Source organism: Drosophila serrata, unplaced genomic scaffold (assembly GCF_035046125.1).
Source record: "Drosophila serrata isolate PLE 108 unplaced genomic scaffold, ASM3504612v1 contig_165, whole genome shotgun sequence".
Lineage (NCBI taxonomy): Eukaryota > Metazoa > Arthropoda > Insecta > Diptera > Drosophilidae > Drosophila > Drosophila serrata.
Genome location: NW_028257063.1, coordinates 2419865 through 2441548, shown reverse-complemented (window position 1 = coordinate 2441548; position 21684 = coordinate 2419865). Strand labels below are relative to the sequence as shown.

Below are 21684 nucleotides of genomic sequence, written 5' to 3'. Positions count from 1 at the left end.
GAATTATAAATGTCAAATATTTAAATACATTTTTTTGCTTCTGACTAAAATTAAAATACCATTCTTTGAGTCAATATTTATCTTTATTTTTATACCACAATTTTTTCAACCAACCAAAGTTTAAAAAACTTATAACTAAGCCAAAAAAGGATTAATTTAAATTCCGATTCCAATCCTATGTTAGTTTTTATCAGGTTAATACATCTGTTCACTCAGTTAAACATTTGAAGAGATTCCAATTTTTGCGAATTTTCGACAATTTTTTGAAAAAAAAAAAAAATAGATTTTGTCTGGAGATGGCTTAATCGACTCAGCTGATGATGCTGATCAAGAATATATATGATTTATTGGGTCGGAAATGACTCCTTCACACGTTACAAGCTTCTGACTAAAATTATAATACCCTGCAAGGGTATAAAATCAAGAAGATAATTTCAGGGAAAAGGTGCAGGATGTTCCCTTTAACTAGCCAACTGGAGATGATTAACAATCCTAAGGTTTTTTAGACTTGCTTCTTATACTTAGAAAAAGGTAAAAGTATTTGTTCTTAAATTAAAAGAACTTATATGCTTTTTGGCTATCGCTTCTTCGCTGAGTATACTTATTAAAAAATAGTCATTGACTAAATGTTTATCAGCTAATAGAAATTATCTCTTCTATATATACATAGGTAAATATATGATGCAATAATGAGAAATGTCAGATCATTTTTCAGCGAACTGTAAAGCTGGTCTTTTAGACAATCTTCTAATCTCGGCTTTGAACTGAGCCAACAGCTGTTCGTTTCCTGCTGCTCAGTGTCTGTCGTCTATTCAGTTTATAGGCGATAAAACTCTGGCGCTCTGAAAGAGACAACAAAATATATACTCATATACACATATAGGGGGCTTTAGCCAGATAACGATATAACCAGCAGCGGCAGAGGTACCGAAAAACAGTCGAGTTTTCGAGTTCGCTGAGTTTACACGAACCACAAAGGCTTTGTAAGCGCTCTGAAGTCGCTATCCATCCCAGTGCTATCATGTCGAAGGTGGTGAGTCTAATTCGATGGGGCGGAAACTTATCTTATCGTCGGAAGTGAGATAAGGCAGTTGTTCAATTTAATTTACTTTCAATCCGTTTCAATTATGTTTACCTGATATACCCTGATGGTCATTCCAGATTATTGTTTTTGCCATACTTTTGGTGGCCGTGGCTTTGGCCATGCAGCCCCTGGATGAGGATAACAATAGAAATCATCATCTGAACCACAAGCGTCAACTGTCGCAGCACCACCACAAGGACCAGCATCATGAGCTTAAGGAGCATCACAACCAAGGAAAGAATTTCCCTCACCTGGCAGCTCACAAAATCCATGAAAAATCCACCTCCCAGAGGAAGGGCAGGCAGGCCCATTCTGAGCATGGTCACAGCAAGAGCCACCATCAGCATAAGCAGCAGCATCTGAAGAGCCATCACTCCACCAGCAGGAAGGCCAGATCCAATTCCAAGCACCACCACAAACGCCACTCAGGATCGCGTCACCACTAGAGATGCTGTATAGCCGAGATGATTCCTATTTAAATCCTAACTTATGTGTATGTAAGCTGTACCCATCTGTATGCCAAAAATAAAAAAAGGCGGAGCACTGAAAGTCAAGCTCACTAAAATTTGCAATACAGTAAACTCTCATTAACTTAACTTACTAAGTTAAGCATGTAAACATAACACGTGGGAATTGGAGAAGTGTAGAATATTCTAATGAACGGAAATATTTGGTTTAAAAAACGAGATTTCTAAATTTTATATGGAATAATAGTTTTAGTCAAAGTTGTTATGCATAACTATGTTTCTTGCGAAAAATACTTATGGAACCATCTGAACAATAATATTATTGCCAAAATATGACTGATCTCTTAACCGATATCCACTGTTATAGTCCAGCTCTCTTCGTGACCCCGTTTATAGCCCGAAAATTAAGCATGTGTGCGGATCGTTAAAGATGGGTCCAAGTCCAGGTTCGGCGTTAGGTTCAGATGTGTAATTACGCTTGGCCAACCACACGGTTAGCTCTTCTGTTACGTTGGCAGCCGCCAGGGCAGGGCCATGGAGCCGCCTCAATTTCTTTGGAAGCGCCGGGCCAAGTCCCCGTCGCAATCCGGTTTGAAATTTGAAAATAATAAACCGCGCACATGCGTACTTTGTACATAAAGTGTTTAACTTTTTTTTTATTGCGCTAAAGCCGGTGTTAATTGTGCCAGGGGTCAAAAACTCCAATGACGTCATTGTCGGACAGTGAAAGGGTTAACTTGCTTTTAGGAGCTTGTATAATTTCTTTGGTTACTTAAGGAATGTTGTGTTTGGTGTTTAGGAACAAATTATTGCAATGCTTATGATTTTGGATTATTTAACCCCAAACTGGGTAAATTCTGGGTCGGTAGAATGATCCTCCATAGCTCCGATATCCGCCATAGCCGCTATATCCGGAGTAACCGCCATACTTATAGCCACCACCTCCATAGCCGCCATAGCCGCCGTAGTAAATGGGAAGTGGTGCCGCATAGTAGCCATAGCCAATGCTATCGGCAGTGGCAAGATCACCATCAGCAACAGTCTCCTTTTTCTGAAAAATACCGCTTAATAGGAGGGACATAATGTAGAGAAAGTACACAACCTACCTCTATAGGTCCGGCGGATATACAGCCAATTATAACCAGGGCAAAGAGTACGGAAAATAACTGACAAACATAACACATAATAGATTATGATGCCAAATTCGACCTGTTTATTGTATTTCCTTACCTTTGCCATTGTTGTTGATTTTATTTGCAAAAATTCACGTTCACTCAGTCAATATTTCGCTGAAATTAGCAACTTTTCCCGGTGCTCTGGTTAGAAGCGTTGTTGTCTGTAAACTGTGTTCCCCATAGGTGGACCAACATAATTTATAAGGGGCAAAACATCCCGGAGATCGATTTCGCACATGATCATTGATTTAGCAAACATTCTGTGAGTCTGGAGAACTCGTTACCCCATGGGAAATGAGGTGTCTCACATCAGGGTCAGATTAATGAATTGATTTGATCTATTAAAGCATTAAATTGTGGTAACAAAATATGATTTTCAGCAGTTTTTTTATAGTCTGGTCTTTTCTTGGTAAATTTGAGAATAGATAACATTTCAAAGGTTTCTTTTATCCAATATCTACTGTGAAAACAGAGAAATTCCCCCCAGTACCAGTCAGCACAGAATAATATTGACGCACTTGCTTAATAAGTTCATAACAAATTCGGTTAACAAATGCGTTGTCCAGCTGAATCATTTGATTTAATTAGAATAATTAAATAGCATTTGGAGGTAATTTCGCTTTTGTTTATGTTTTTTGTTTTTACAATTTATTTTAGGAATTTAAAACAACATGATTTTAGAGTTCTTACTGTATAAATAAATCTTTATTATTTTAAAAATTATTATACATTGTTTTTTACCATTATCTATTAATACAATTAAAAATGCATCTTTCATTATACTCTCTTATTCTATTTTCTGTGTGACTTTCAAGTTACTTTTTAATACAAATGGGGCTATATTATAAAATTCAATGGTCTTAAAGGCGGACATAACAAATGTATGTATTTTAAATCTCAAATAATTATCGATAACACGCGGATTCAGTTGGCAGTATGACTGTTTTCGCACCATTTCTTCAATTTCTCTGGTCACACTGGTTTCCGAGCGAAGCCGGGTGATAACGATCATTTCCAAGCCGATTATTTTAGAGACGGCGTAATGATTCATCGATGTTTCGATAGTGCCAGCACTAATTTATCGCCCACCACTAGAAATGGCTGCCGCATGAAAAAACGTTTTCGATTTGCAAAACCGGGAAAATTTTGTGGATTGCGGCTGAAGAAACGTAGTAAAAGTGAAAATTAGGTAAACAAAGTGCAAACTAACTATTGGAGAACAAAGTGCGCCACTTATGTCTTGTGGAAATTGCGTATTGTGCACATTTTCAGCAGAGTGAAAAATATTGCGGAAGTCGCGACATCGGCGGCGGCGGTGGCGGCATTAGTTTTCTTTCCCTCGTGTATGTGTGTGGATGGGCCCCATTATCCTAATGCGTATTGTTCTATTTATTGATTAGGAAAAGTGCAGCGGAACGATGTCCATTCCGCCGTACATGATACCGCAGAACGCTTGGGCCGCCCAGCTGATGGCCCAGCAGGCGTACGCGGCGGCCCACGCTCAGCAGGCGCAGTTGCACGCGCAGCAGCAGATGGCCAACCAGATACAGCAGATACCGCCGCCGGGAGCTCCTCTACCCCCGCCAGGAGGCCATGCCAACGGCATTCCCACCCCGGCAGGACAGGGCCAGGGACCCGGGCTGGGTCAGATTCCCACGCCGAAGCCCGACATCCTCACCGAGGAGAAGATGCAGGAGAAGGCGCTGAAGTGGCAGCATCTGCAATCGAAGCGTTTCGCCGAAAAGCGCAAGTTCGGCTTCGTGGACACCCAGAAAGAGGATATGCCGCCGGAGCATATCAGGAAGATTATACGTGACCACGGTGACATGACCTCGCGTAAATATCGCCACGACAAGCGTGTGTATCTGGGCGCCTTGAAGTACATGCCGCATGCTGTGCTCAAGCTGCTAGAGAACATGCCCATGCCCTGGGAGCAGATCCGGGATGTCCAGGTGCTGTATCACATCACGGGAGCCATCACATTTGTGAATGAGATTCCCTGGGTCATTGAGCCCGTCTACATAGCTCAGTGGGGGTGAGTTTTTAAATTCTTTCTTTCTAAAGTTATGCTCTAGTAAATGCTTTTCTTCCCAGAACCATGTGGATTATGATGCGTCGTGAGAAGCGCGATCGTCGTCACTTCAAGCGCATGCGTTTCCCGCCCTTCGACGATGAGGAGCCTCCGCTAGATTATGCCGACAACGTGCTGGATGTGGAGCCCCTGGAGGCCATACAAATTGAGCTGGACAACGATGAAGATAATGCCGTGTACAAATGGTTTTATGATCATCGTCCACTGGTGGATACGCCGTAAGTTTAAAATGTGAAATATATTTAATTTCTTTTAATAATGAAACGATCCCTCATAGCTTCGTGAACGGCTCTACGTACCGCAAGTGGAATCTTTCCCTGCCTCAGCTGGCCACATTGTATCGGCTGGCCAATCAATTGCTCACGGACCTAGTGGACAATAACTTCTTTTATCTGTTCGACCCAAAGAGTTTCTTCACCGCCAAGGCCTTGAATATGGCCATACCAGGTGGACCAAAGTTTGAGCCACTGATTAAAGACCACAATGTGGGGTGAGTTAAATACAAAGGGGTAGAAATCTGGTCAGTATTTGATATATATTCTATCTGTAGTGACGAGGACTGGAACGAGTTCAATGACATCAATAAGGTCATAATAAGGCAACCTATACGCACGGAATATCGAATTGCCTTTCCCTACCTATACAACAACATGCCACACTTTGTGCATCTGAGCTGGTAAGACCTAGAAGTTTCCCCCTTCAATGTTATATCTAAAGTATCATTTACGTGGTAGTAACGTTTCCAAGTGAAAAGCAACGCTGGAAGGGCTTCATGCCATGTTAGATAAACGACGTGCTCCCCAGCTTACTACCAATTTTGCGATAAATGGGAGCTGCAATGATAATGTTCGTGGCGATTGAAGAGATTAGATCGTGACTGCTGATAGTTGCATACATTAAAACATATCTTGGGGGACTGGCATTAAGAAAACATTTGTCCAATTACAGGTATCACACTCCCAACGTGGTCTACATCAAGACCGAAGATCCCGATCTGCCCGCCTTTTACTTTGACCCGCTCATCAATCCCATATCGCACCGCAATGCCAACTCCAAAGTGCAAGAGCCCCTGCCGGATGATGACGAGGAATTTACGCTGCCGGACGATGTCCAGCCCTTTCTGCAGGACACACCTCTGTACACGGACAACACCGCCAACGGCATTTCCCTGCTCTGGGCTCCTCGTCCCTTCAACATGCGATCGGGTCGCTCCCGCCGAGCCATCGATGTGCCGCTGGTCAAATGCTGGTACAAGGAGCACTGTCCGCCTGGTCATCCGGTCAAGGTGCGCGTGAGCTATCAGAAGCTTCTTAAGTACTATGTTCTCAATGCTCTGAAGCATCGCAAACCAAAGCCACAAAAGAAACGGTGAGAATATAACCTTATTGAATATTTTATTGAATTTGCTGATTGTTTTCCTTTCTTAGCTACCTCTTCCGTTCGTTCAAGGCCACCAAGTTCTTCCAGACAACCACCCTGGATTGGGTGGAAGCTGGACTGCAGGTCTGCCGTCAGGGATATAACATGCTCAACCTTTTGATTCACCGAAAGAATCTGAACTATTTGCACTTGGATTACAACTTCAATTTGAAGCCCGTGAAGACCTTAACCACCAAGGAGCGTAAAAAATCACGTTTCGGAAATGGTAAGTTGCTCTTTTTGCATTTTATCAATAAATATAGCATCGTCTTGAACATTCTAGCGTTCCACTTGTGCCGTGAGATTCTGCGTTTGACCAAGCTAATCATTGATTCGCATGTCCAATATCGGCTAAACAATGTGGACGCCTTCCAGTTGGCCGATGGATTGCAGTACATTTTCGCCCATGTGGGACAGCTGACGGGCATGTATCGCTACAAGTACAAGCTGATGAGGCAGATCCGGATGTGCAAGGATCTGAAGCATCTGATCTATTATCGCTTCAACACCGGACCTGTTGGCAAGGGTCCTGGCTGTGGTTTCTGGGCTCCGGGTTGGCGAGTGTGGCTTTTCTTCATGCGAGGAATCACACCACTGCTAGAACGCTGGCTGGGCAATCTTCTATCACGTCAATTTGAAGGACGACATTCGAAGGGTGTGGCGAAGACGGTGACCAAGCAGCGCGTTGAGTCCCACTTTGACTTGGAGCTGCGTGCCTCTGTAATGCACGATATCGTTGACATGATGCCCGAGGGCATTAAACAAAACAAGGCGCGTACCATACTCCAGCATCTGTCAGAGGCCTGGCGCTGCTGGAAGGCGAACATACCGTGGAAGGTGCCGGGTCTACCAATACCCATTGAGAATATGATCCTGCGTTACGTTAAGATGAAAGCTGATTGGTGGACAAACACGGCTCACTATAATCGCGAGCGTATTAGACGTGGAGCCACCGTGGACAAGACGGTGTGCAAGAAGAATCTGGGGCGATTGACGCGACTGTACCTAAAGGCGGAGCAAGAGAGACAGCATAATTACCTTAAAGATGGCCCTTACATTTCTCCGGAAGAAGCTGTGGCCATTTATACCACCACAGTTCATTGGCTGGAGTCGCGTCGTTTTGCGCCTATTCCCTTCCCGCCGCTCTCTTACAAGCACGACACTAAGCTGCTAATCCTTGCCCTGGAGCGCTTGAAGGAGGCCTACAGCGTCAAGTCCCGATTAAATCAAAGCCAGCGCGAGGAGCTGGGTCTCATCGAGCAGGCGTACGACAATCCGCACGAGGCCTTGTCCCGCATCAAGCGTCACCTGCTCACGCAGCGGGCATTTAAAGAGGTTTGCCTCCCCTACAGTCATTCTTATTTCGATTAAAATTTACAGACTATCTTTAATTCTAGGTTGGCATAGAGTTTATGGACTTGTACAGTCATCTGATTCCCGTCTATGAGGTGGAGCCGCTGGAGAAGATCACGGACGCATATCTTGATCAGTATCTGTGGTATGAGGCCGACAAGCGACGACTGTTTCCCCCATGGATTAAGCCCAGCGACACAGAGCCACCACCATTGCTAGCCTACAAGTGGTGTCAAGGTAAAAATGGGTCTGAACTGATCACTTGGCATATTTGACTATAAGGGAAGCAGGGCATTTTGGGTGTGTGATTTGTGGCAAAGTGATATGTATTTGATCATCCCCTTGTTGCAAACCTCACGCCAAAGATGGAATCCGATGTGCATCAAGGAAGTGAAGTGGGAAAGCAACCCTTTGGGTTCTGAATCTAATCTGGATTTCTTCTTTGAATAGGCATCAACAACTTGCAGGAGGTGTGGGATGTGGGTGAGGGCGAGTGTAATGTGTTGCTTGAGTCGCGATTTGAAAAGCTGTACGAGAAGATTGATTTGACTCTGCTCAACCGTCTTCTACGTCTAATTGTCGATCACAATATCGCCGATTATATGACGGCCAAGAACAACGTGGTGATCAACTACAAGGACATGAACCATACCAACAGCTACGGCATCATTCGCGGCCTACAGTTCTCCTCGTTCATTACGCAGTACTACGGTCTGGTGTTGGATCTCCTCGTTTTGGGCTTGCACCGATCCAGCGAGATGGCGGGACCGCCACAAATGCCCAACGATTTTCTCACTTTCCAGGATGCGGTCACCGAAACTGCGCATCCCATTCGACTTTACTGTCGCTACGTCGACCGCATTCACTTGTTCTTCCGATTTTCGGCCGAGGAGGCGCGCGATCTTATTCAGCGCTACCTCACCGAGCATCCGGATCCGAACAACGAGAACATTGTGGGCTACAACAATAAGAAGTGCTGGCCACGAGATGCTCGCATGCGTTTGATGAAACACGATGTCAATCTGTAGGTGTTTCACTTAAAACTAACTTATAGTCTCTAACAATTTCTTAAATTTTACAGAGGTCGCGCGGTCTTCTGGGATATTAAGAACCGCCTGCCGCGTTCTGTCACCACCATTGGTTGGGAGAGCACCTTTGTGTCTGTGTATTCCAAGGATAATCCCAATCTGCTCTTCAACATGAGCGGTTTTGAGTGTCGCATTTTGCCAAAGGTTCTTTAAACCAACTGCCCTTTAAAGATCAGTTTGTAATTAAATTTGATTTACCCCTACAGTGTCGCACTCAAAACGAGGAGTTTACGCATCGAGACGGTGTGTGGAACTTGCAGAATGAGATAACCAAGGAGCGCACGGCTCAGTGCTTCCTGCGTGTGGATGACGAGTCCCTGGGACGCTTCCACAATCGAGTTCGACAGATTCTGATGGCCTCCGGTTCCACAACCTTTACAAAGGTGAATATAATCTGAAATGCAATCGTAGAATGTTGCGTATTTATAATAATTCGCTCTTTCGCAGATTGTAAACAAATGGAATACCGCACTTATTGGTCTGATGACCTATTTCCGTGAGGCTGTGGTCAACACCCAGGAGCTGCTGGATCTGTTAGTTAAGTGCGAGAATAAGATTCAGACGCGTATCAAGATTGGCCTGAACTCGAAGATGCCCTCGCGATTCCCGCCAGTTGTATTCTACACACCCAAGGAGTTGGGCGGTCTCGGCATGTTGAGCATGGGTCACGTCCTAATTCCGCAATCGGATCTACGCTGGTCCAAACAGACCGATGTGGGCATCACCCATTTCCGATCAGGTTGGTTTAAGTCAAATGAACGTTGTAAGTTGGATTTCTTATGAATATACTTTTTTACAGGCATGTCCCACGATGAGGATCAGCTTATACCTAACTTGTATCGTTACATTCAGCCATGGGAAAGCGAGTTCATCGACTCCCAGCGTGTGTGGGCCGAGTATGCGTTAAAACGTCAGGAGGCGAATGCTCAAAACCGTCGGCTGACACTGGAGGATCTAGAAGACAGCTGGGACCGTGGTATTCCCCGGATCAATACACTCTTCCAAAAGGACCGACACACCCTGGCCTATGACAAGGGCTGGCGCATTCGGACCGAGTTCAAGCAGTACCAAGTTCTAAAGCAAAACCCCTTCTGGTGGACGCATCAGCGGCACGATGGTAAGCTCTGGAACCTGAACAACTACCGAACGGACATGATTCAGGCGTTGGGCGGAGTGGAGGGCATTTTGGAGCACACACTCTTTAAGGGCACCTATTTCCCCACCTGGGAGGGTCTGTTTTGGGAGAAGGCCTCTGGATTTGAGGAGTCCATGAAGTACAAGAAGCTGACAAATGCTCAGCGATCCGGTCTTAACCAGATTCCGAACCGTCGCTTCACCCTGTGGTGGTCGCCGACCATCAATCGTGCCAATGTCTACGTCGGTTTCCAGGTGCAACTGGATTTGACTGGTATTTTCATGCACGGCAAAATTCCCACGCTCAAGATCTCGCTGATCCAGATTTTCCGTGCCCATTTGTGGCAGAAAATCCACGAGTCGATTGTGATGGATTTGTGCCAGGTATTCGATCAGGAGCTGGACGCTTTGGAGATTGAAACAGTGCAGAAGGAGACGATCCATCCGCGAAAGTCCTATAAGATGAATTCATCATGCGCAGACATCCTGCTATTCCCCGCCTACAAATGGAACGTGTCGCGCCCCTCATTGCTGGCCGATACCAAGGATACCATGGACAACACCACCACCCAGAAGTACTGGCTGGACATCCAGCTCCGTTGGGGCGACTACGATTCTCACGATGTGGAGCGCTATGCGAGAGCGAAGTTCCTCGATTATACCACGGATAACATGTCCATTTATCCCTCTCCCACGGGCGTGCTGATTGCCATTGATCTGGCGTACAATCTGCATTCTGCCTATGGTAATTGGTTCCCTGGCTGCAAGACTCTCATCCAGCAGGCCATGGCCAAGATCATGAAGGCGAATCCCGCGCTCTATGTGCTCCGTGAGCGCATTCGCAAGGCACTGCAGCTGTACTCTTCGGAACCTACGGAGCCCTACCTGAGTTCCCAAAACTACGGTGAGCTTTTCTCCAACCAGATAATCTGGTTTGTGGACGACACCAATGTGTATCGCGTCACCATTCACAAAACATTCGAAGGAAATCTGACAACAAAGCCCATCAATGGAGCCATCTTTATTTTCAATCCTCGAACGGGTCAGCTCTTCCTTAAGATCATTCACACATCGGTGTGGGCTGGCCAGAAGCGTTTGGGCCAGTTGGCCAAGTGGAAGACAGCCGAGGAGGTGGCAGCTCTGATTCGATCGTTGCCTGTGGAGGAACAGCCCAAGCAGATTATTGTAACACGCAAAGGAATGTTGGATCCGCTGGAGGTGCACTTGCTCGATTTCCCCAACATTGTGATCAAGGGCTCGGAGTTGCAGTTGCCCTTCCAGGCCTGTCTCAAGGTGGAGAAGTTTGGCGACCTGATCCTCAAGGCCACCGAGCCACAGATGGTGCTGTTTAATCTGTACGACGACTGGCTTAAGACGATCTCCTCGTACACGGCTTTCAGCCGTCTTATCCTAATCCTGCGCGCCCTCCACGTCAACACTGAGCGGACAAAGATCATCCTGAAGCCGGATAAGACTACCATCACGGAGGCGCACCATATTTGGCCAACTCTGACGGATGAGGAATGGATCAAGGTGGAGGTGCAACTGAAGGACCTTATTCTGGCAGACTACGGCAAGAAGAACAACGTGAATGTGGCCTCGCTGACTCAGTCGGAGATTCGTGATATCATTCTGGGCATGGAGATCAGCGCTCCCTCGGCGCAACGCCAACAGATTGCTGAGATCGAGAAGCAGACCAAGGAACAGAACCAACTTACCGCCACCACGACTCGAACAACGAACAAGCATGGAGACGAGATCATCACCTCGACGACGTCCAACTACGAGACGCAGACCTTCAGTTCGAAGACCGAGTGGCGAGTGAGAGCAATCTCTGCCACCAATCTGCATCTGCGAACAAACCACATCTATGTGAGCTCCGATGACATCAAGGAGACAGGCTACACCTACATCCTGCCCAAGAACATACTCAAGAAGTTCGTAACGATTTCCGATCTGAGAGCGCAGATTGCGGGCTATCTTTACGGCGTTAGTCCGCCGGACAACCCCCAGGTGAAGGAGATCCGCTGCATCGTAATGCCACCGCAATGGGGCACCCATCAGACGATAAACCTGCCCAATGCCCTGCCAACGCATCAGTACCTCAAGGACATGGAGCCCCTGGGCTGGATCCACACGCAGCCCAACGAACTGCCGCAGCTGTCGCCGCAAGACATTACGACGCACGCCAAGATCATGCAGGAGAATTCGAATTGGGATGGCGAGAAGACTATCGTGATCACATGCTCCTTCACGCCCGGATCCTGCTCGCTGACTGCCTACAAGCTGACCCCCTCGGGCTTCGAGTGGGGCTCCAAGAACACGGACAAGGGCAATAATCCCAAGGGCTACCTGCCATCCCACTATGAGCGCGTCCAGATGTTGCTCTCGAACAAATTCCTCGGCTTCTTCATGGTGCCGGCGCAGAGCAGTTGGAACTACAACTTTATGGGCGTGCGCCACGACCCGAACATGAAGTACGAGCTGCAGCTGGCCAATCCCAAGGAGTTCTATCACGAACTCCATCGCACTTCGCATTTCCTGCTATTCTCGAACCTCGAAGATGGCGGCGACGGCGCCGGCGCGGATCGGGAGGATGTGTATGCGTAGTGTGTTAGCTTCTTTTTCTACTTCTTCGTTTTCTCGTTTAGTGCATACAAACAATTTTATAAGCGCGTGTCTTCAAAGTGCTAGAGCCTAGGTACGTTTTGTAATAAAAACCAATCTTTTTCCACACACATTAAGCCACCATCGTTGCCATGGGAATTCATTTCTCATCCACCAGTGCGGGACTTACTATTCATAACATTAACGTAAGTATGTATGCTTACATGTCTGTATGTATAACTAAAATTAATGCTAAATAATTCTGTTTGGTTCGGGTTGGGGTTTTGTTCCGGTTTCTAGGTACGTTCGATTGATTCCTGCTTTGACCCGCTTTTCATGAGCACTTCCACAGTACAATGGCCAAGTTGCCGGCGAAGAACAAGTAGAGAATGTTCTCCGTCTCGTATGAAACCTCGAAACCAAATCCTTCGCCCACAACCACATGCCAATAGATGCCGAACTTCTTGTCCATGGTTTCCTTGATGATTTTGGCAGCGTGCTGTAACGAATTTACAAGTTCTGAGATCAGTGAAGTGTCTATAGTTAATGGGTCTGTGGTTTCCAACATAATATGTAACATAGAATCTTCTATGGGAAATGTATATATGATGTATATGTATGTATAATTAATCTTTAAACTAAATTTTTAAAAAGCAAATCCTAATATCTTAAGGATAATTAGACCTAATGGCAGTCTTTACTTGTAAATTTTACCTCATAATTCGATGCGTATTTCTCACAGGCAGTGATGGACAGTTCAATGGCCTCTATTCGCATCTCCTCGTTCATGTCCGAGTGCTAAAAGGAGAAAAAGCAAGGATTAAATAATCCAGGATTAAAGAAAGTGTATGCATAGTAGCAGTGGCCCAACCAACCTTCACCAGTGGATAAACGTGTACGATTTTCTTCTCGCCCTCCTTGCCTCCTTCTGCCTCATCTGCCATATCTTCGATTCACCGACACAACTGAACGAAATATTAGCTAGAGTCGGAGTCGGAGCTAATGTAATCAAAATTGAGTTAAATTCCTATTTACATGTGACACACAAGTCAAGGCAAGGTATAGGCTATATGGAATGCCTACCGCTGGCAGGTGAATGTTTATGAAGTCTCGTTCTCCTTTTTGCGCTATTGTCACGATAGGATTGGCTGCTATGGCAATTTGTTTCGGTTTCAATTCGCCTGCCAGGCTGTCGTCCGGAGCGAGGTTGACTTGCGACTGACTGACGATGGTACTCAGTTCCGGCTCCGTTCTGACGCCAGCTCCATTAACTGGCAACCACAGGCGGAGTTTGAGCCGGAGGGGTATTAATAGCTACTATTCGGTGCGCGCTGCGATTGCGCCAAGTGTCTGCATGCAAAAGGTCCTCCCTTCTGCCGTCTGCCCTCTGCTTCCTGCATCCCCGGTTTGTTGCAAACAAAAGCAATTTCCGTGAGGGTGCCACAGCGAGACAGACGACGCGGCGTCACCGTCATCATCTTGGCGGCAACCCCAATTTCTGCAACGATTTTTGCAATGAATATGGTCAGTTGGGGGAGGAATGAAATAGCCAGCCAGCGGATAATGCCTAGAAAAATCCACCCATTCAAATGTCAACAGATTGTCAGTAAACTAATCATCAGCAGTGGTTGGTTTATTTGAAAAGTCACTGTGTGCCTAATGATACGAATTAAAGGCAGTTAAATCTTTCATTTTAATTGATTGATTTAATTGAAAATGGCTTAACATAACAAAGATTATATTTTTATATTATTATTAAAGCAAGTCCCAGCACTCCTCTTTATCTTGGTCAGATAAGACAGCCTCCTGGGAGTGGCAATCGGACAAGTCGTAGGGTTCCGACTCGCTTGACTCCTCTGAGTCCTCTATTATAACGCAGTCCTCCTCTATTTTTAATGATTTCTCCTGGAGTACAATCTTAAGTATTTTTTCAGTGGCTCCTACATTCTGTAATCGTTCCAATAGGACTACAATTGGCATTTTAATTTTGTCTGTATATGGATCTTCCTCATTTTCAGGATTATTTGCAATCCTTTTAAAACGCTGCAGTTCGAACTGGATTTCATCCCAGATCTTCTCCTTTTCGGTCCTCGGATCCACATAAAAAGGATAATCGACGGCATGGATGAGCTTATAAGGAGTTAAGTCCTCTGTATCAGGTTTCGATGGCACAACCAATGGATTCACTAATTGAATTTCTAGAATATCTTTACGCACGAATACCGCTATCTGCGATACATGACCCACGGATTCCATATCCTTGGGAGGATTGCCCACTCCCAACAGAGAGAAAACATAGTTTGGGTATTTCTCTACGATACCCATGCACCAAGCCTTAAACTCCTTCCGCGTCCACTCGAATTTGTGATCCTCGTGCCGAAATCCATTTGGTAGCAGAGGTTTGAAACGGGTAAAAATCACGTTAAAGTCCGAGTTGGGAGTACTGAAAACGACCACCTTTGGCTGCATAAACCCAAAAACATTTGGTGGAATTTTGGACAACACATCGTCGTAAACGTGTTCTATGCTGAAAATTAATAATAATAAATATTAAAGGTAAAATTAAAATAATACAATACTCACAGTTCCAGGGCAATAACTGCATCTGTGTCTCGCAATTCCTCCGAAGAATCCGCAACGCTTCCCTTCAGGATTTTAGCGTGCAAAGGACCTGCACGATGTCTTATATAGTCAGCGACCAAAGGATTGATTCCAGTACAGGTTTTTTTTAGCAATGGCTCGTCAATATCAACCTGCGGATTCAGAACATTTGAAAATAACCGCCAGCTCAAACAACGGAACAAAATGGAAACGGAACATTGAATTTTAATCGATTTTTTATCCCCATTAATTTATTTATATTTGTATGATAAGATATTGTAAATTCGTAAAAAAAATTTTAAGATTTAACTAATTTACTTTTAGTGAAACAATCGAAATCCATTGAGAATCGATACAGCCCTTCAACGATATCGATGGCAACTATCGCACGTCCAACCGATACAACCCTGCTGCTTGGCTTGCAGGAAGAATGTGTAATTATTACGAAAAGAAGAGTCAGATGGAAGCGGAAATATAGTATAAAACGATTTGTGAAAGTGCAGCTGTGCACCGTTGCACCAAGTGAAAAGTGTAAGCATTGCTCCTTCAGCCGGGGAGCTGGGCGAGCCAGTGAAAATCTGTGGTGCACTTGGGACTGAGAAAGAAAACGACGAAAATAAGAAGAAGAGACGAGTAATACGTGAGAAAAATACACATACTGAAAAATCAATTTGCCTTTGTGCCCCAGCACCCGAGTGGCACGTGAAATGTGTGATCTGGGGAAGTCCTGGCAGCCACCAAATAAATGTTTTAGCATTTTGCCCCTTTGTGTCCTAAAGCCGGCCAGCAAAATCGATTTTTTTTCCCGAAGTCTGTATGTATGTCCGTCTGTTTGCTCCAGACATGGTGGTGCGTCCGCGTTTGTTTGTGTTTGTATTTGGGTTTGTGATACGGGCGCGCAGCGAACATTCTCATTTCCCCGATAAAATGCATCTGGCGAAAAGCGAGTCTTAACCAAGTGACTAAAGCATATTGCATTTTCCCAAAATTGTTAAATTAAATGATTTGTTTTGTTGTGTGTACAAAATTGTTGTACACCAATACAAGTGAACAAACGGTGCCTTTCGGTGTGTTCCGTTTCCTTTCGTTTAATCACGATATCGATAAGTGGTGCTTGGAACATGAACCATTTTAAAATTTATACGTTAATAAAACTGATTTGTCAAGTGAATGTAAAATATAATACACGTTGCAAATGGTGTTTAAGCAACAAACCGAATCTTTAACCACTCTGTTTATCAACTTATAAATACAAAACTTACAATTGGCATTAATTAAAAAATGCCAAAAAATTAATAATTAAAACTTATCGATATCCCGAGTACCGTCTCTAGTACAATGTTCCATTTCCCTTTGTACCGGTTCGTAAAACAAAACAAAACAAAACAATTACAAATTGTGAGTTAAAAAAGCCGAATAATCTTTTAGCACAATAGGACTGACAGATCTTTATAAAAACAATACCTGGTGCATGAACTCAGTTTTTATAAATAGCCAGTTACTAATTTCTATTTCGACCTCTTTCAAAACGAACTACAAACATCAGGTGAAAGAGAATCGACATACAAAGCGGAATCGGACAAAAACAAACCCCACTTGGCTGAACATTCGCAAATACCGTAGAGACGTTCCTGCCTACGCGCTTCGAAAACTTGAGAGACTGAGTGACAGAGAGTCTGAGGAGGAGTCTACCAGCTCCCCGTAAGGCATTCCCAGATCCACATCCTCGCCAGGTGAGATGGGCAAGCGCCTTCAACTGGAACGCCCGCCCACGGACCGCAGTGCTCGCAAGCGCAAGCGGTCGGCTAGTAAGGCCGCTGAAAAGTGCCAGCGTCTAAGCGGTGGCTCGAACAGCGCCAACGGCTTCGACTTTCACGAGAATGATGACGAGGAGTCCTCATCCTCGTCGGGCTCTGTAGGTTGCGGTAACGGTACCACCAGCATGGATGTGGTTGTCACCCCTACCCTGCTGCACACACCACAGGCACGCAGTCTGCTTCTTACCGGCGCCAGTTTTGCTAGCGACCAGAACAACTCGAGCGCGACGGAGTCACCACGTCCAGTTTACACGCTTCGGCCTTCAGTGGTCAATGGCACCATCATGCGGGATTTGCTCTCAAAGGCCTGGCGCTTGGGACGACCCATAGGTAATTATCTCCCAGAAGACTCTTGAAATCATCGGTAATCCCACGTGTTTTCTCCTTCCCTAGGCAAAGGCAACTTTGGCGAAATCTTCTTGGCCTCAGACGACACAGTCTGCCCGGCTAGTTCGGATAGCGCCAAGTATGTAGTCAAAATCGAGCCGCACTCCAATGGACCGCTTTTCGTAGAGATTCACTGTTTGATCAACACCTCCCGAACGAAGGGTAAGCTCTGTGTTTGCTCCATTGGATTGCATATGTGCTAACCATGTTTTAAATTTAGAAATATCCGACGGCGCGGAGGAAGCTGTCGCCAACCTACCGGCTCAACAGAATCATGGCCTTAGCCAGGGTCCGCCTTCCGGGATACCCAGCTACATTGCATCGGGTACTCACTTCTTTGGAGATGCCCGCTATCGCTTTCTGGTGCTGCCCCGCTTCGATCGCGATCTGCACTCGCTGACCAAGAACTCGAGGGTGCACCAAAAGTCTCTGTTAGTGCTTGCCATACACATCCTCAATGTTCTGGAGAATCTGCACGATAAGGGCTACTGCCACAACGATATCAAGGCCCAGAATCTGATGATTTCCAAGTGCAAGTACCTCAAGAGACAGGCGATTCACCTGGGTGCTGCAAAGAGCAAGGGTAACGGCTACGATCAGCACTACGAGGAGAAGCAGCAGACCACAGACAGTGGCAACAGCTCGGAGCAGGAGACCAATGACGACGAGTACTTTCTGAAGAGCGAGAAGTTTGCCTTGAAGAGGATAGCAGATATTGATCAGGACGATGACGAGGACGAGGACTTCGATGACGGTGCCACATCGAACAGCAACAACAGCAATAGCCTAGATAACTACCACACGCCGGTGAACAAGAAGCGACGCGGACGCAATCCGGTCGAGTTCAGTGGCTCGAATCCAGTGCGCTCTTGCCGTCGCGACAAGCGGAACTCCATGTACGAAGAGATGGTCAAGTCGCACTACCTGCGGCCCACCAAGCGCATCAGCTACCGCGAGGAGTTTAACGAGGAGGGTTATCCCATAAAGCCAAGTGAGCAAAACAGTGATGATGAATCGCGGGAGTCGTCTGACAATGAGTCGGAAGAGTTCCTTCCGCCCTCATTGATACAAGCTCGTCGTTCAACCGTCAAGAAAGGCAGAGGCGCTCAGGCTTCGAGTCCCAAAAAGTTTTCGGTGTCAACGCGGTCCACCCGGCATCAGGAGAAGCAAAAGAAGGAGTCCAGCGGCGACCACAAAACACGCGGCAGCCGGGTAAGCAACCCCACAGAATACCAGTTCATGCCAGTCGAGGAGGAGCATGTATTCCTCATCGACTTTGGGCTGGCGTCAAAGTACCAAGATAGAGGTGTCCATCGCCCCTTTATCATGGATCAGCGACGGGCGCACGATGGCACGCTGGAATTTACGTCGCGTGATGCTCACCTGGGAGCCCATTCGCGACGCAGCGATTTAGAGTGCCTAGGCTACAACCTGGTGTATTGGTCGGAAGGCTACCTGCCTTGGAAGGATGTGGCCCTGCAGCAGCAGCAGGAGAAGGTACACCGGGCCAAAGAGCTGTTCATGACGGACGTGCCGGAGATGCTGCGCCAGTTCTACGGCAAGCAAGTTCCTAAGTATCTGGGCGAGTTCCTTCAGCAGATCGGTCAGCTTGCCTATCAGGAGCGACCCAACTATGATCGATACCGCAAGATATTCGTGCGCGAGTTCCAGCGCCTCGGATTTGATCCAAGCCAATTGCGTCTGAGCAGCGAGGAGATCCAGCGCACTTGTGTCTCTATCAAGGACGAGGTGGATGGCAACAAGTGCGACATCTTCGAACTGAACAACAAATTACCCATGAATGTGATGCGCAACTCAGCGCTGAGCACTCCGTTCCAGGAGCACTCGCTCACAAATCGCGTCTCGCCTAAGAACCTGCGTTCCAAGTCCAACAAGAAAGCTGTTAAAAAGAAGTTCTCCTGGGCGGAGGTGCTATCCCAGGACCCAGATCAAATCGCGCGGGAACGGGCCGTCAAAGAGTTTGAGCGGGAGGAGTCCATCTGTCCCTTGCAATCGCGACTTCCTAGACGTTATGAGGGCAAGCCAACCTACGCCATACTGGCCGTGGAGCAGAGTCGCCGGGACAAAGGTTTGGTCGTTCAGGAGCATCATCAAAATGGAGACGAGGATGAAGACGAGGATGATGAAGATGAGGAAGAGGAGGAAAATCAGGAGACACATGGTGATGACCAAGAGGAAGAAGAGGAGGAGGATGAGAAAGAGGAAGAGGAAGAAGAAGAAGAGGAGGCTACAGTTAGCGTAGATAATGAGGTGAGTTGCTTGCGACAATTGATTCTCCCATATTTTATAACCACTGCATTATATTTCTTTGCGAACAGGACGAAACCGATGGTGCGAGAGTGTCAGAGAGTGACGGCTCTAACCATTTCGAGAAAGCTAAGCGTGGCCGCCCCAAGGGCAAGGCCCGTAAGCAAAACCAAACGCAATATCAGCCGCCTGTAAAAAACAATCGCGTTGGGAGGCCACCCAAGAATTCAAATGCCGTGAGATTAGCCACCACCGGGGCTGCTGTGAGCAAGAACCGCTCAGCACCGCTGTCAGCCGTGGCCAGTAACAAACGTGGCTGCGCCACACGCAAGGAGAACGGCACCGTCCGTGCCTCCGCCACCGGCGAGGGAGAGCGGAAACTGAAGTCGAGTCGGTCGACGGAGAATTTAGAGCAACAACAACAACGTAAGAAGCGGCAGACTACGCGCCGCTGTCTATATAAGACTGAATCGCATCTCGGCGGCGGGCACGATGTGGAGAACAATGCGAGCCTGCTGGAAGTGCAGAACCTGTACGGCGAATATGTTGATGAAAATAAATATGGTAAGGGGCGCAATGTCCACTCGTCCAGGCATTGTCGCAAGTGATGGCCAGAAGAAGATGACAGTTAGGAATAGGAACTAGTGACGATCGAAGCAGAAGAAGAGACAGACGAAGGACAACAGAACAGAACAGAAAAGCTGAACAGAAGCAACCTAAATTCGTTTTCAAGTATTTTTAGTGATAATTAAGTTACAAGAACGGAACCTACTTATACGCATGTATACTTCCGGATATGTTGGGCAGGAGATTCGTGGACACGATCCACATGAGTGAGAACTACGTCATGATGGGTAGTTTTCGGTTTTTATATAAAATAACAAGTTAAGATTTCTTAAGCATTTTGATTTGCAACGCTCGCTAAGCACCCTAGGGATAAAGATGAATATGATTGTTGAAATATATATATCCAATATAGCCTGTAGTCCCCGGCCCCCTCTTTGTGAGTGTTTTAAAGGGGTGTGTCGGCGGAAAAGTGCTCACCTAATAGGTTACAATTGGCCTTGATATAGCAAATCCTTGAGTTTTAATTTTGATTTTAACTTTTTTGCAAATTGTATGTTAATTTTCTTAGGTTATTATCACTTCCCACAGATGTAAGCCCGTTTCAGCCATCATTTCATGCGAAGAGATGAAGGTACATACTCTCTTCAACAAGTATTTAATATAACTAGATAATGGTTATTTCTTAAACATTGATACAAGTCTAAGCTTAGGATATCGTGTGTATAAACAAGTGGAAATCAATAAATTAGAAATGTATTTCCTTAACAATTAACTTAAGTACTTTTCTTTACTTTTGAATATAACTCAGATCCAAGCTCACCAGAACAATGTTCTCTATCGTCTCGATGCGGCGCATTAAATGGAAAAAGCGCATCTCGGCACAGCCAAACTCCACAACTTTTTTGATTTGTTGCGTCCAGCGTGGGTCCTCTAAGATCTGGATAGCGGCGCAGTAGCGCTGTTCGTACACCGGCGGATCGAAAATAATATTTGATTCAGTCATGGTTGTCACGGTTTGGAAATCCCCGCAAGGGAACTTGTACGAAAACATTTTGCGCAAAATTTGTAGTGGCTAGTAGGACCGCTTCTGTGAGCTAAAAAATTCTCAAAACTGCGAACAGATGAGCGAAAATGGTGTGAAAATGTGTATTGACAAAATACTGAATTGTTCCAGTCTAGTATTTTAGTCTCTGGCCTTCGTACGACCAGAATCAATTATTTTAATTATGTTTTGGAAAACACAAGCTTCTAAGACCTTTGATTTTTACATTTTTTTAATATTTATTTTTATATGATAATTTTTTAAACAAATCCTAGTTTAAAATTATCATATCTAAGTCAAAAATTCATTGATTTCAATTCGGAAAGCGTTCCTATGTTTGTTTATAAGGGTTATGAAGCTAAGTAGTTAATTTAAAATTAAAAATTTTTCAAATTTTTGACAATTTTAACACCATATAAAATTAAAAAAAATTTTAAATAAATAGATTTTGTCCGGAGATGGCTTAATCGTCTAAGCTGATGATGCTGATCAAGAATATATATGATTTATAGGGTCGGTGACTGCATCACACGTTACGAGTTTCCGATTAAAATTAAAATTATAAAAAACCCTGCAAGGGCAT

At 45.5% G+C, this 21684-nt stretch overlaps 6 protein-coding genes, 1 long non-coding RNA gene and 1 other non-coding gene across 11 annotated transcripts; 4 read left to right on the top strand and 4 right to left on the bottom strand.

Annotated features, from left to right (window-relative positions):
• The first annotated feature begins 686 nt into the window (after nt 1-686).
• LOC110177765 (uncharacterized) lies at nt 687-1644 on the top strand. 2 transcript variants are annotated; one of them, XM_020944631.2, is made up of 2 exons: nt 687-1033; nt 1162-1644. In XM_020944631.2, exons 1-2 carry the CDS (start codon nt 1022-1024, stop codon nt 1528-1530), a joined length of 381 nt encoding a protein of 126 aa, XP_020800290.2. In that variant the 5' UTR covers nt 687-1021; the 3' UTR covers nt 1531-1644. The 2 variants fall into 2 exon arrangements, with proteins under 2 accessions (XP_020800290.2, XP_086683149.1); XM_086827023.1 differs by having other exon boundaries at nt 807-1030.
• A 534-nt stretch (nt 1645-2178) lies between these two features.
• On the bottom strand, nt 2179-2898 carry LOC110177781 (uncharacterized). Its single transcript, XM_020944650.2, has 3 exons — nt 2782-2898; nt 2658-2717; nt 2179-2602 (listed from the first exon to the last, which is right to left on the bottom strand). The coding sequence occupies exons 1-3, from the start codon at nt 2788-2790 to the stop codon at nt 2387-2389; spliced, it is 285 nt and encodes a 94-aa protein (XP_020800309.1). The 5' UTR covers nt 2791-2898; the 3' UTR covers nt 2179-2386.
• An 894-nt stretch (nt 2899-3792) lies between these two features.
• On the top strand, nt 3793-12556 carry Prp8 (pre-mRNA processing factor 8). The gene is made up of 14 exons (XM_020944775.2): nt 3793-3915; nt 4127-4761; nt 4821-5036; nt 5096-5308; nt 5369-5494; nt 5767-6186; nt 6246-6463; nt 6521-7572; nt 7635-7827; nt 8041-8614; nt 8672-8822; nt 8885-9061; nt 9126-9417; nt 9478-12556. The coding sequence occupies exons 2-14, from the start codon at nt 4145-4147 to the stop codon at nt 12420-12422; spliced, it is 7194 nt and encodes a 2397-aa protein (XP_020800434.1). The 5' UTR covers nt 3793-3915; nt 4127-4144; the 3' UTR covers nt 12423-12556.
• Nucleotides 5541-5717, top strand: LOC147644506 (small Cajal body-specific RNA PsiU2-55). Its single transcript, XR_015270440.1, has one exon.
• Nucleotides 12539-13673, bottom strand: LOC110177832 (dynein axonemal light chain 4). Its single transcript, XM_020944777.2, has 3 exons — nt 13295-13673; nt 13134-13217; nt 12539-12918 (listed from the first exon to the last, which is right to left on the bottom strand). The coding sequence occupies exons 1-3, from the start codon at nt 13361-13363 to the stop codon at nt 12754-12756; spliced, it is 318 nt and encodes a 105-aa protein (XP_020800436.1). The 5' UTR covers nt 13364-13673; the 3' UTR covers nt 12539-12753.
• Nucleotides 13674-14105: 432 nt separating this feature from the next.
• On the bottom strand, nt 14106-21670 carry Hen1 (Hen1 methyltransferase). The gene is made up of 3 exons (XM_020944702.2): nt 20880-21670; nt 15003-15172; nt 14106-14946 (listed from the first exon to the last, which is right to left on the bottom strand). Exons 1-3 carry the CDS (start codon nt 21108-21110, stop codon nt 14175-14177), a joined length of 1173 nt encoding a protein of 390 aa, XP_020800361.2. The 5' UTR covers nt 21111-21670; the 3' UTR covers nt 14106-14174.
• LOC147644505 (uncharacterized) lies at nt 15239-16068 on the bottom strand. Its single transcript, XR_015270411.1, has 2 exons — nt 15680-16068; nt 15239-15615 (listed from the first exon to the last, which is right to left on the bottom strand). It is a non-coding gene; the product is annotated as an uncharacterized LOC147644505 (long non-coding RNA).
• On the top strand, nt 15391-20831 carry bsd (back seat driver). Of its 3 annotated transcripts, none has more exons than XM_020944584.2 (5): nt 15391-15551; nt 16567-17167; nt 17231-17386; nt 17445-19495; nt 19564-20831. In XM_020944584.2, exons 2-5 carry the CDS (start codon nt 16759-16761, stop codon nt 20098-20100), a joined length of 3153 nt encoding a protein of 1050 aa, XP_020800243.2. In that variant the 5' UTR covers nt 15391-15551; nt 16567-16758; the 3' UTR covers nt 20101-20831. The 3 variants fall into 3 exon arrangements, with proteins under 3 accessions (XP_020800243.2, XP_086683141.1, XP_086683140.1); XM_086827015.1 differs by having other exon boundaries at nt 15529-15660; XM_086827014.1 differs by lacking the exon at nt 15391-15551 and adding an exon at nt 16323-16418.
• Nucleotides 21671-21684: the final 14 nt, after the last annotated feature.

Bases quoted from the DNA above. Each gene is read 5' to 3' on its own strand.
- LOC110177781 (XM_020944650.2), bottom strand. The intron at 2,603-2,657 runs GTAGGTTGTGTA...GGTATTTTTCAG, and splicing joins TATCCGCCGGACCTATAGAG to AAAAAGGAGACTGTTGCTGA.
- Hen1 (XM_020944702.2), bottom strand. From the start codon at position 21,110: ATGTTTTCGTACAAGTTCCCTTGCGGGGATTTCCAAACCGTGACAACC. The intron at 15,173-20,879 runs GTGAGCTTGGAT...CTGAATCCGCAG, and splicing joins CGATAGAGAACATTGTTCTG to GTTGATATTGACGAGCCATT. The intron at 14,947-15,002 runs GTGAGTATTGTA...ATTAATTTTCAG, and splicing joins GCAGTTATTGCCCTGGAACT to CATAGAACACGTTTACGACG.
- bsd (XM_020944584.2), top strand. From the start codon at position 16,759: ATGGGCAAGCGCCTTCAACTGGAACGCCCGCCCACGGACCGCAGTGCT. The intron at 17,168-17,230 runs GTAATTATCTCC...CTCCTTCCCTAG, and splicing joins GCGCTTGGGACGACCCATAG to GCAAAGGCAACTTTGGCGAA. The intron at 17,387-17,444 runs GTAAGCTCTGTG...TTTTAAATTTAG, and splicing joins CAACACCTCCCGAACGAAGG to AAATATCCGACGGCGCGGAG.
- Prp8 (XM_020944775.2), top strand. From the start codon at position 4,145: ATGTCCATTCCGCCGTACATGATACCGCAGAACGCTTGGGCCGCCCAG. The intron at 7,573-7,634 runs GTTTGCCTCCCC...CTTTAATTCTAG, and splicing joins CGCAGCGGGCATTTAAAGAG to GTTGGCATAGAGTTTATGGA. The intron at 9,418-9,477 runs GTTGGTTTAAGT...ACTTTTTTACAG, and splicing joins CATCACCCATTTCCGATCAG to GCATGTCCCACGATGAGGAT.
- LOC110177832 (XM_020944777.2), bottom strand. From the start codon at position 13,363: ATGGCAGATGAGGCAGAAGGAGGCAAGGAGGGCGAGAAGAAAATCGTA. The intron at 13,218-13,294 runs GTTGGTTGGGCC...TTCTCCTTTTAG, and splicing joins ACGTTTATCCACTGGTGAAG to CACTCGGACATGAACGAGGA. The intron at 12,919-13,133 runs GTAAAATTTACA...AATTCGTTACAG, and splicing joins AATACGCATCGAATTATGAG to CACGCTGCCAAAATCATCAA.